Source organism: Fistularia commersonii, chromosome 4, assembly GCF_037954325.1.
Source record: "Fistularia commersonii isolate RoL2024-O1a breed Wild chromosome 4, RoL_Fcom_v1.0, whole genome shotgun sequence".
Classification (NCBI taxonomy): domain Eukaryota; kingdom Metazoa; phylum Chordata; class Actinopteri; order Syngnathiformes; family Fistulariidae; genus Fistularia; species Fistularia commersonii.
In genome coordinates, this window is record NC_141287.1 from 20,142,895 (window position 1) to 20,156,361 (window position 13,467).

Here is a 13,467-nt window from a genome sequence, read left to right on the forward strand (position 1 = left end):
ACAGCTCCAAGGGAACCGCTTCATTTGATATTTCACTATGACCTGATTCACATTAGATAACAACAGATGAAAAATAATGACTTTGTGTTTTGCTATGTTCAGTATTTTTCTGGTGAGCTCTCTCTTTAAGTGCAACGCCGCCTGAGGGACCGCTATCAAGAAGGTGTGGCTTTGAGTGCGTCTGTTCCGGATTCAGCCTGCGAGCAACGAGATGCATTAAGCCGCTCGAGGTCAAATAAGGTTTCGGCATTTAAAAATAAGATCACAAATGCCCGGTATTACGTAAATGCGTTTCTTCTTCATGGGATGTCTTTACATGAAAAATGACAAACAATTGGATGGAAATCATAATGCTAAATAATGCACTGTAGATCAAATTGACTTAAATTCTAATTATCGAGTCATAAAATAACCCTCTCTCGCTTTCAGAAACTGCAGAAAGCAAGTGTTTAAAAAAAAAAAAAACGGTGCCTTGCTCAAGGGCATCGCGGCCGCGGGGAGCCGGATACGCCGAAGATCAAATGAACAACCTCGCAATGTGTGAACACGCCGGTCCTCACACCTCCCCTCGCGATTCACTTCTAAATATAAACAATGGAGATTAGTGCTAACTCAGATTAGACACCAGGAGCGGGAAGCTGTATTTGGATCTCCACTGCAGCCGTTTATCACCGCACACAACCAGAGGCCAGAAGTGATAAGTCAGCGGCTGCCTGCGCCGCGATTCAGCAATCTGCCGAAACCCCCGACCGACCGACCGACCGACCGACCGACCGACCGACCGACCGACCGACCGGCCTTCAACAAACTTTGGATGTTATTGTATTTGATATCTTCCTATCCGCCGAGGTGTTTCACATACTGTACATACTACGCAAAGCCCTGCATCAGCTTCTAAATCGAAATCACTGCATGTTTCTCTGCACCCCAGGTTTGTTTTTTTATTGACTGTGACAACACGACGCCTTTCCTACAATTCCCGAAAGCCCCTCGCGGAGATGCAGGGGAGAAAGTCATAAATATCCCCCTTTTTTTTTTTTGGTTTTGATTTTTCTTTCCATTTCAAAGCTACTTAAAAACGTATAATACCAATACAAGACAAATTCAGTCACAAGTTATCTTGCAGTAACTACGCAGTCCATATTTCAGAAATTCCTTGTGATTTTTTTTTATCCATATTTAATTAATTCCAGTTATCATGAGTATGATCAGCTCACAAATAGATCGGCTGAACTGAATCACCTCAAAAAGTGTTGGGGGGGGGATGAAAAAAAACTTGCAGGTTTCCAGGACTAGCTTCTCATATTTATATCAAAACAAAATGCACACTTCAAATGTTTGATCTTCTCCCTTTTAATACAGGCTTGTAAAGTACACACCCAGCCCAAAATGCTAATTTGCCGTCCTGTGTGCTGGGATCTCTGTGCAGTCCACGTCGCATTGTAAGCTCCCTTATTACAGGGCAATAATGTCCTACTCTGAACAAGGTTATCAAACTGCATTGCTATTGTAAACACATCTCCTGACCTCTGTCAGTAAATACCGAGATAAAGTCAAATGCCCCTGGCTAGGCTGTGTTTTCCCATTCGTCACTGCCAGAGAAAGTCTTTCTTTCTCATGGAAACAGGAAAGATGGTCGTGGTTTCAGGAAAGAGATCCGGCTCCCGTGGGCCGCAACAGGTAAACAGACGGCTAAACCCGGGCCGAGAACCGTATCGCGCTCGGTGAAATAATAAAAACGGTGTCCCGTGACATGCAAAGGAACGGAAATGCGCTACGCGTGCATGTGGGGAAAGATGTAATGTCATACACAAAAGAACTTTTGCTGCAGGGAACGACGACGAAAACCATCATCCAGCGTGATCTCTGACAGACGGCGGGTTCGTCGAGGGAAGCCGGGCAAGCGGAATAGAAGAGGGAGAGAAAAGAAATCGTTTCTGAGAGCCGGAGTAAAGAAGAGACATAAAAATATCTGGATGCCTCTGGAGAAGAGTGGATGGATCCGTGTAGGAACAATATTTGAGTTATATAATAACTATTTCTCGGTCAAAGGGAGCGGGCGCGACGGGCGCGACGGGTCCGACGCTTCGGGAACTTTCTGACTTTTACATATGTTGTAACTTCGCTGTCAATATTTCAGAAATCCTCATAAATTCCTCAGGATCTTTAATTTTTTAAAGCCCCCCGGCTGCGTTTGCAGACAGATGTGCCTGCCGTCTTCACCCCTCTGCCAACCTATGTCGCTGTTGCCATAGTTACACAGTTTCACCGAAGCTCTGACACAGTAAAATACCAAATTTTTTTTTTTTTTTTTTTTTTTTAAAGTGACACCTTTGCTACTTTGATAGTAGACTATTTTGATAGTAGACCAGTTTCCATAAGAAGTCCAGTCATAAAAATCAGAGGATTCAAAATAGGGATATTGCTTTTGTAGCGGTTGACTTTTTTTTTTTTTTTTCTCCCCAGAAAATATCACAAGCAAATTGTAATAAATGACACAAAAAAAAAAAAAAAAAAACGCTTAGATCAATGATACGGTGATGGGAATCTTAAATCTTAAACCTTAAAAAAAAAAAAAACTCACCCACTTACTGTAAATTGTAATAATTTATCTGTATATATGTTCATAACTGTGAAATATTTCATAACAGCTACATGTAGAATATTTTTTCACACTCTTGTGCACTACTTTTGTGCTTAAGACCTTAAGACACTTGATAGTTTATTTGTATTTTTTTTTTTTTTTTTTACTGTTTATACAATTTTCTACTATTATTTATTATTGTTATATTTTTCTTGTAACTCTGGCACAACAATTTCCTTCAGGATAAATAAAGTTGTTGTTATTCTTACTATTTTCCCCATTGGACCGTGTATTTCCAGCACAGGTTTCTGGTTAAACCCTGTTTTATTGTGTTCACCAAAGCCTTTTCTGCTGCGACCCACCAGTCCGTCGCCCGTTCTGTTTGTCAGACCAGTTTTGGCTTATCAGTGCGTCGGTTCAGTTCTGCTGTGCTGCATTTCGTCAGTTTAGTGACTCAGTTGGTTTTGGCGGGGAAACCCCGTTGTCCCAATTGTTTGAGAATAAAGATTCTGCAGAGTTTCCTCTGCCTCCAACCCTGGCACCTCCGCCGCGGCAAACACGCCAGCTTTTGTTTCAAATGCAAATACCTGACTATTTTTGCAAACAGTACACGTAAATATGTGCATATTTTTTCAGAAAGATGTTTCCTGGGATATAAAAGAAAGTCTCTTAGACGGCGAGAAGTTGAAAAAGTGTTTCTGGATCTACCCGGTGTTTTAATGAGAAACAGTGTCAGGAAAATCCTCATGGTTGTTTTACGTAATCCCGCTGACACACAAACAAACGGAACACAGCGCATCCTTCTCGCTGGAGGGAAAAAGGAAAAAAAAAAAAAACTGTCTTCATTGCCCTGATGTTTTGCACTTTTTATGTACGAGACGTAGAGCTGTGCAAATCAAATCAAAAGGTGGTTCATAGTTAAGCGTACTTTAAGGTCAGACATAATATTATTTGTTTAGAGTGGGTAAATGCGCCTACTGTCGTCACTAAATGTGAGAAACATTTCCTCCTTTAAATAAAAAAAAGAAAGGGAAAATTCGCATTCGAAATCATGTCTGCAGAAAAAAAAAAATCAATAAAATGTTAAAAAAAAAATAAAACCCCAGTGCAGTTTTAGTTGTTTACATACAGTAAGCAAATGCACTTACTGTCGTCACTAAATGTGAGAAACATTTCTCCTTTGAATTAAAGAAAAAAAAAAGAAAAATTCTGAAAATTCGTACATTCGAAATCATGTCTGCAGAAAAAAAAAAATCAATAAAATGTAAAAAAAAAAAAAAACATCAGTGCAGTTTTTATTTGTTTTCATACAATAAGCGAATGTGCTTACTGTCGTCACTAAATGTGAGAAACATTTCCTCCTTTAAATAAAAAAAAGGAAAATTCACACATTCGAAATTATGTCTGCGGGAAAAAAAAACCAATTAAAATGTAAAAAAAAAAAATTAAATAAAACCCCAGTGCAGTTTTTATTTGTTTACATACAGTAAGCAAATGCACTTACTGTCGTCACTAAATGTGAGAAACAATTCCTCCTTTAAATAAAAAAAAAATAAAAAAAATCATGTCTGCAGAAAAAAAAAAAAAAAATCAATAAAATGAAAAACAAAACAAAAAAAAAAAAAAAAACACCAGTGCAGTTGGAGAACACGTGAAATGCTTTTTTTTTTTTTTTTTTTTTAACAGAGAAAAAAAAAAAGACAGGGATTTTCAAGCTGCTGTCCAGACCGAGGAGGATCCGCGATCTTTTGCAGGCCTGCTGGTTCTGCAGCACACCTCCCTTCAGGGTCAGCAGATATCAATCCAGCTCCAGAGTGTGGTCGTGTTGATCCGCTGCCCGCCTTCTCCTCTGCTCAGGCAGGCAGAAAAACTCCGTCACGGAGTGTGCTGGCTGGAGCTTTCAGGCCACAGCTCACTGCACAACGTGCACCCTCTGTTATTTTCTACATGCAGCGCCGATGCCAATAAGAGGCTGACTTATTTAACCGGCTGGCTGATGCGCGCTCCCCGCCGCGCCACTTAACCCGCTCGACCAGAGAAGCCGGGGCGGCGAGTGAAGACACGGAAAGGCTGGATGAGGGGGGAACGCTATGGCGCGCGATAAAACAGACATTCTGCAATTATTTAGTGGGCACTTTAAAAAGTGCATATTGTTTACTGGGTTAAACTGCACAGAGACCTGACAGATAACTTTATAAACAGGATTAGGTGTGGATTAACAGCGAAGTGCTCAGTGGTAGCCACACTTCATGTAGCATACGCTACAATTACAAGTTTAAATAAAATGCATCGATCAAAACGGGAAGTAAAATTTTTGATTTGCATGATCAGCTGGGCGGGGCGAGGGCTCTTGTTCTGTAATTCCTTGCAATTTTGCTGTTTCATTTTTATTGATATAAAGTCATTTCTTATTTGAATTTTATTTTCATTGTCATTTAAGATAAAATTCCTTTGTCACAGCAGCGTAAAAGTTATGTCAAAAAATAAAAAAGGAAAATAAATGTGAATATAAATAGAGACAGAAGACCAAAGATAACAAGACATCCACAAACAAATAGACAGCAGCAACAACATCATCAGGGACAATAATTATAATAATAATAATAATAATGTGTTTATTTCAAGTGCATTTTCTGCTGAATGCCGGGGCATTGCTGTTTATTTATTAGTTTGTTGGTTTTTTTTTGTCTCACTATCTCATGTCTTCTGCCTTTCTATTTATACTCTTATTTATATTCATATTTATTTCCTTTTTTGACATCGTAACTGTTATGCTGCTGTGACAAAGGAATTTCCCCTATGGGGATCAATAAAGTTTATCTTATCTTATTTTTGTTATTTGTGCCGATGCTCTCGCTATTTCTTTGACACAGAATCATTGACTACAACTTAATATAGAATTTTATTAGCCGGAATGAAAGGAAAGGTGGACAAGACAGCAGTGAAAACAGCGATGCTGTATGGCCTTGAAACAGTTACCATGACGAAAAGACAGGAGGCAGAGCTGGAGGTCGCAGAGATGAAGATGTTGAGGTTCTCTTTGGGAGTGGCCAGGATGGATAGGATCAGAAATGAGTCCATCAGAGGGACGGCACATGGTAGATGTTTTGGAGAGAAGGTCAGAGAAGCCAGACTGAGATGGTTGGGTCATGTACAGAGGAGGGAGAGTGAATATATTGGTAGACGGATGCTGGAATTGGAGGTCTAGAGGAAGACCGAAGAGAAGATCTATGGACGTTGTGAGAGAGGATATGAAGTTAGGTGGTATGAGAGAGGAGGATACAGAGAACAGGGTTAGATGGAGAAGGTGGATTTGCTGTGGAGAACCCTGAAGGGAAAAGCCCAAAGGAAAAGGAGAATTTGTCACAGGGGTGCAAGACTTGTATGGCCGAGACAAAGCGATGACTGACTCTGTTCATGTCCAAACCATGATGAAGATCTGGGTAGAAGGTTGCTGGAAGTGGAGCTGCCGGGCAGAAGGTTTAGAGGAAGACCAAAAAGAAGGTTTACAGATGTAGTGAGAGAAGATATGAAGTTAGTTGGTGTGAGAGGACGAAACCGAGAATAGGGTTAGATGGAGAAGGTAGATTCGCTGTGGCGACCCCTGAAGGGAAAAGCTCAAAGGAAAAGAAGAAGAAATATGTAGATTTACCCATGATTTTCTTCCTCGGGGCCTCAGGCATTCTTAACTTGTATCTCATTCGCTGCTAGTTTTAAAACTATTTGACACTCAATAATTTCCAGGAGAAATATATGACAATTGTTTTAATGGGCTATTTTTTCCATCGTCTGACACTTGATGCCTCCTATTGGTCGGAATATCCCGGGGCACTCGTGCAAAGCCACACATGGATCCCGCAGACCAGTTTACATTAATTAATTCTGTGTTTGCTTTGGAAACTTTTCTTGGCAGCTACTGTGTTGTGCAACAGCTGCACATCAGATGTGACTTGTGCAACGGCCGCGAGCGCGAGGACGGCGGTCGGATGCCCACCTGATCGCAGATGAGTTCCCACTTCTTCTCGTTGTCATACTGACGCAGCAGTCGAGCTTTGTCGGGAGGAAGATTCATCGAGTTCTGAAAGAGAGGAATTTTTTTTTAAAATGATGACGTTCAACTTTACAAAAACTAAATTTACAAAAAAAATTAAATAAAAAAAATTAAAAAATTTTTTTAAAAAAAATGTAAAATTAAAAAAAAATTAAAAAGAAAAATTAAGATGTTAATAAAGCTCATACAAAGGAAGAAAAGGACGAGAGCGGGTTCTGATAACTGAGTTGATACCCAAAGTACCAGAGGGCAGATCTGCAGTCCTGTTTAATAACATCTTCACTTTCCATTAGTTTCACAGTCAACACTGTATATTGAAGTTGACTTCTATTACCCACACGTGGTGCTTTTCTTTCTTGTGGGAGCTCTTGGAGGTCTGAAAATCATTTACCTCCATAATGCCCAGAAGTTTAGAAGATATGTCGCAAACTAATAAACACGCCCGTTAAAATATCCCGGCCTCTGTCGGACCACGGCTTTCCTTTTCTTCCCCCCCCGGAGGAAATACGAGGAGACCACGGAGAGGAGAACATGCAACACGTCTCCACAGCTATGAAACAGCTGACCTTGTGCTTTGTGCCGTATCTAATTCTTTTCGACTCCGAACCCAAAACGGACAGCGTTGCGTTCAGGGAAGCAGATAAACGCCGCAAAACAGGAGCGCGGAAAATCAAATGTTGCGCGACGAGGACGGACGTTGTCGTCGCCAATCATTTACTTTCACGGCATCTCCGTGTTAACAGGCGACGAGCGCAAGCTGCTAAGTTTAACTGCTCCGAAAAGAAAAAAAAACAAATTGGTTATATTATAGTGTTCCTTTTAAGACACATGGCGATGCAACTACTTTCAATTCCATAATTGCCCCACACGTCGCTCCTGTCTCCTTAGACCGCCACACCCCACATCTCCAAAATTCTTAGACTTCTCAATTGCACGATCCAAAAATATAATATTCTCTGCCTTCACTTACAGATTTATCCTCTCTGCAGTTCAAAGAAGCCCTTAAACCGCTTCTGCTCACCAACCAGTGTTTTCCATCTGGACTGCCGATAAACACCGAGTCCAACAAAACCAGCAACCGATATTTTTATTGTCACACAAGTTTAATGTCCATTCTTTTGCTTCTGTATCTTGTCAGTGTTTGTGGGTTTATCGCCTTATGAACGTCTCACGAGCATTTATTACGGAACTAATGAGATTTGTGCGAGCATTCAAGTATTCTATACTGTTTTAGACATTTATAAATAAATCAGGTGTATCATATAAGGCTATATTATTTCTTCCTTGGATGCTGTGGCATTTCAAGCCGGTTGAGCATTTCTCGCTTCATCTTTGTCAACAGTTTCTTGAATCCATTTAAAAATAAAATGCAAATAAGAGACCAAATGCATGCAAACAATTGAAGGTATGGAATAAATTTCTCTTTATTCGTCACAATACGGTTATACTGTACCTACAGCATAACATCAGCAAAACAAGGTCAAACAAAAAAAATACAAAATGAAAAAACATAAAATAAATTAAAAAAATGAATGTCAAAATATAGAAATAATTAAAAAAAAACAATGAAAAATAATTTATATAAACAAATTTAAAAAAAGCTATAAAAAAAAAAATTAAAAAAAAAAAATCAACCTGAGCTTTTAGTATCCTTTTATAGACTCAAGTTGACTGCCAATTTTGATTATCTAAAAATCAACATATATTTGCAGAAGAAAAAAAATATAAAAATAGTAAAACTGATTTACCAAAACAGTTATGCCAATAATACTCATCCTATATTCAAGTAAAATTCTGTCAACTTGTCAATACAGTCATGGCCGAAAGTTTTGAGAATGAAACTTTCCCAAAGTCTTGTGAAACCCTTCAGGGTTTGTAGGTGTTTGCCAGATGTTTCTATGGTTGTGTCATTCTCAAAACTTTTGTCCATGACTGTGCTGCCATACGGTCACACATAGAGCATTGAAATAGCGTTACTTAAAGACCCAAGCTGCAAAAGTACAAAAAATTTTAAATAATTTGTCAGAGGTTGGATTTTTAAAGTGACAACATATTCAGCACTCAATGATGTAGACAAGAGACCAAAACTGAACAAAAGAGTTTCAAACGATTTAATTTTCTGCTTCCACAAGACATATTTTCCTGCTTTGAGTTTTTGCAGTTCATAAAATAGCACCCAGTTGTGACTTTTCTTGAATGAATCTAACCCGAAGTGTGGGTTGCCTCTCTGCATCCGATAACGCCGTCATCGCACCCAAATGCGTCTCTCCCTGCTTTCCGTCATCGCCATCTGCTTCATGTACAAACACCTCAGCCGTGGTCTAAAATGTGGCCGTTTCAACCACACGTGTGATCCAACCCCGCCCTCCAGTAGATTTGAAAAGCTTTAAACAAATAATCCCCACGCAGCTGGAGCGAGCAGAGCCCAACACGTTAATGTGTTACAGACATATTTCTTACAGGTAAAGAACATGCAGGTGTGCACGCTGCTGTTAAAAATCAATACACAACTTTCGGCGGCACAATACCGGGTCGCGGCTTGTGAAAAGCAAACGGTTTGTGTTTTCCAACGCTGCCGAAAAGGGCAAAACCCGAAGCCGCGATGCATCACTCGGCTTGGCTTTCTTTTTCTCTCCCCGATGCGACGGTTGAGATCATCAATCACCGCGCGTTCAGCGCTCAGCCTTCGCGTTTCCTCCACTAGATTTACCGACACTGCACGCCGGGGGAGCATGGGGGAAGATGGAGGTTGAATATCTGTGGATCCAGACCCTTTTCCATGAATGAGTAACATCAGGACTGGGCCAGACACTGAGACAGCAGTCTGAGTCTGGACTTGCTGTTTTTACATATATAAAACTGGCTTCTCTCGAACGGCCCGGCTACCGAGCGACACGATCCCGCATTCGGATCATGAAACGGCGTAAAAAGAAAAAGCGTGCGCTCCTACGCTCGCAGACGAACCGTTGCTAGATTGTTAAATATTTCATAACGGCCACGAGAGAAAGGCTAATGCAAAAAACAGATTTGTCAAAATGAGGTTGAGAATAAAAAAATGCACCGGTTTGTCGACGTTTTAGCGAGCTGATATTTCCATTATGTGATAAAGTCAGAAGTTTCCCCCCGCATTGATTCAGTCCATTCACTTTTGCGACACACACACACACACACACACATGAAGCAGACACTCGAGCTGCTCCTCGCCAGGGCATTGTACGAAAAGAATTCACGTCCATGCTCTGAATATGAGCTGCTTTAGAAGCTGCAAAATCAGCCTTAAGTGCAGCATTTTGCTTGTAGTCTCCCCTACAAGTGGGAACTGAATAACTAAATTAGTATTCAGCAGATGCCGGCAGTCTGCTGATTGTTGCTGTTCTGAATGAAGGGAACTGTGAGTCAGACGGTAAACCAGATCACGAGGGCGAGTGCCAGTTCCCTAAATGCATTAAATCACAATACGACACCTGGGTATACAGTCGCATTAAAAAATGTCTGCCCTGTTATGTCTGGGGACGTTCTGGCCTCGTGGTCGTAAAGTAGGTGCTTGGTGTAGGTGTTGTGCTTCTGCAGGCCGGCTGGCTGAGTAGCTGTGTGTGTGTGTGTGTGTGTGTGTGTGTGTGTGTGCAGTGAGCGGTGGGCTTCCTGCTTGGTGAGACTCCAAGTAAAGCAGAGAGCCACTTCTAGCAGCGTTCATTTCATCCAAATGCTAATGAGCTGTGACAGGCACTCAGCTCGCCGGGGTCGGGTTACCCTGCGTCTACAACCCCGCTACTTCTGTGCATGTGCGCGTTTGTGAGCATGTGTTGATAATGGGGCGCCGTACCTCAAGTGATGCCAGACCACCCCGACAAAGACGCACGTCTAAATTTGATTCGTGATTAAGTGCAACAGTAAATGGTCGTCGGGATTCGGTTTTGCAAAAACCGGGAAAATCAGATGTTGTCAGCAGCAGCAGCAGCAGCAGCAGCAGCGTGAGACAAGCAGAACCTCCGAGTGACTGAATCTTGCTCATGTCAATGAAGTTGGTCAATACTTTGTCTAATGCACGAACCCATGGACTGCCCTTATGTATGTTTCCGTCAGATTCGGTAAAGCTGGGGTTGTGGTCCAAAAAAAACAAATGGAAATCAAACATACTGGGGGAAAAAAAAAAAAAAGAAATCTGTAATTGTTAATCTGGTTAAATACTTGATGAAATCATGATATCAGCTTGAAGGCATATTGCCTAACCCTAGATACAAGACGAAAACATCAGCTCTCATGCCAGGGGGAAAAAAAAACATTACAATCTGAGATCATTTAGTAACAGATGTACTCTGAAAAGCAATTAAATATAAAACAAATCGTCCGCAACCTGCGTCAGAGAAACGGAACGACACCACCTGCCGCTTGACATCTTTGTGTGACCTGTACGGGGGTGTTATACCCCAAAAAGCAAAAACAGAAGAACCAAAGGCGTATCTAAAAAGGACATTTACCTCATCGGGCGCCGAATACAAGACACCCACGTGCAAAAGTATTATGCAAAAAGATCCTGTTTTCTTTGTATTGGCGACAAATGCCAAGAGGATAACTGCGCAAAGGTTCAGCTAACATTGTTGGAAACACGAGAATTAATCATATGAAACACCCTCCTTGTAGCAATAAAATCAAGATGACAAGGGGAAAAAGAGGGGACTTGGATGTCAAACCACTTTGTGTGAAGTTGTGAGGTTTCAGCAGTTCGGTATCTCTTTACACAACCAAACTCCGACCTCGTTCCTCCGACAGCTGGCCTACATCTGTACTGCAAGAGGATCCTTCCAAATATTTTGAAGATGGGACCCGAGCTGGAAGATTTGTGTTGTGATATTGTATCTGAGATCAGAAAATAAATTCTTCCAGCCGCTTTTAGGCCAGCCTTTTCGGGTTGCGCGAAATACCTCGGAGATTAAAAGGTAAGTAAAGCAAATGAGGTGCAAAGACACCCGGACTTAGTGTACGGGAGAGAGAGAGAGAGAGAGAGCTCTCCTTTGTTACTCAATAAATCTCTCAAAGATTTGTTAATCGGCATTACAGGCCGGGCATCGGCAAAGCTACAGCTTACGTTGTAGATACCAACCGATTTTTTGAGGCGATAATAGGGCGGCGAGTCAGAATCGGTCACCGATCACAACAGGAGACGACAAACACCGCTGTGCTATTGATACCAAAGCATAAATAAAAGAATAACTTTGTTTATCCCGAAGGAAATTGTTGTGCCAAAGTCACAAGGAAAGACGAAAAATATAACAATAATAAACAACAGTGGAAAAATTGTATAAACATTAAAAAAAAAAAAAGGGGTGGAGAATAAGGAATACAAATAAACTATAAAGTGTCCGAAGTAACAAATATGGATGTAAGGCAACCCATTGTCTGAGAACGTGCAAGCATTCCTCTTACTGCCTGCTGAGGAACCGGGAAAAACAGTCGACGGAAAAGTTGAGCAAGACGACCCCCGGAAATCGTCGCGTCAAGTTAAACAAGACGGTTTTCACGGACCATGCGCGCTAAGAAATCCCGACACGGAGAAAGCGTTTCGGGATTTCACACAAACACACCACTTGGTTATTGAATGTACACCTTCCTATGTGCAAGTCTTAACATCCAAGACTGATTTCCCTCAGGACAAAGGAGGTAATCATTAATCTTAAATCAGGTGGCTCGTAGAACCGGTGCATTTTCCGTTGCGCGTCAAAAGAGACGGTTCAGGGGCCGCTAAGCTTCTAATCTCAAAATACACACAGACACTCCAAAAACTGTCCGGGCTCTTCGGTCTTGTGTACCGAGTTGATTGAGACTTGATTCATGTTGAGACCATCTCTGACAAGTGAGTGAGCCTACTTGGGGAAACAACAGATATCTCTATGCTACATGTGGCTTACAGCCAAAGGCAATTGGCATTTTGCCGTATTCCTGGTGCGTTTGCCAAAAGCAAGCGATGCGCCGAGCATCCGCGATCGCCTCTCGCAAAGCGCGTGCTGTGTAAGCTGCAAAATTGTACGGCGAGAGAGAGAGAACCCTTTTAAAAAAAAAAAAAAAAAACACTGCCACGTTGAAAAATATGCCGCCTTGCAAGTTTTACTGCGGTTTCTTCTGCAAAGGTCTGATGAGGTAAAGTCTCAAGGAGGTCACTAATCAGAGGGTTGGCGGTTGGTGCGATCCGCAGATGCTCCGGCCCGTCGGTCCAAGGCGACGGTGAGTCACCGCCATTCACCATTGAGAAAACAAAAGTGAAACGAGCAGATTGAGGGTGAGAATCCTGGAGGTACGGGACTACTCTAAATCACATCAGGGTAGTCTTCATGCCGATCACACACACACACACGAGCTCACCATACGAGACCCATCAAGTGACTCCATGTAATTACAGCAACCCAAAGTTTAGGCTCAACCCCAACTCCTATCAATTTATATTCCGCTCGTCCCCGGGCCTTCAGGCCAGGAGATACAGCGAGGAAATATCTGTCTGTATTTTCTCATTAAGCGGCTTGAGTCATAAAAAGGGGTAAAAATAGGACAGCTGGCTTAAAGCCCACCAACTACTCAGGATCTCCCAGGAGGTCTGCGGGGGCACAGCCGGCACAGTAACGCAAACAAGAAAAAAGGGAAAGAAAGCACAGCCCACATGACAGGCCTGATTCTGTTTGGTATTTCTGTGAAGAGCTGACCAAACCATGAGGTTATCCATTTGAATGGCACAGAGTATAAAATTTAATATCCTGCCTAAGTAGGTGTGTGTCGGGGGAAACACACTCTGCCAGCGCTCTCCACCCTGCTCGCTTTAGTCGGTGACTTCATTGCTGACATG

General features: G+C 41.8%; 1 protein-coding gene across 16 annotated transcripts in view; it reads right to left on the minus strand.

Moving 5' to 3' along the window:
- The window catches only part of fmnl2a (formin-like 2a), a 58,197-nt gene that overhangs the window by 32,989 nt on the left and 11,741 nt on the right, over nucleotides 1-13,467 (minus strand). For all 16 annotated transcript variants that reach the window (XM_086145888.1, XM_086145889.1, XM_086145892.1 and 13 more), the window contains exon 2: nucleotides 6,579-6,662. In XM_086145888.1, the coding sequence (XP_086002014.1) occupies nucleotides 6,579-6,662 (84 nt within the window). The remainder of the gene's footprint in view (nucleotides 1-6,578; nucleotides 6,663-13,467) is intronic.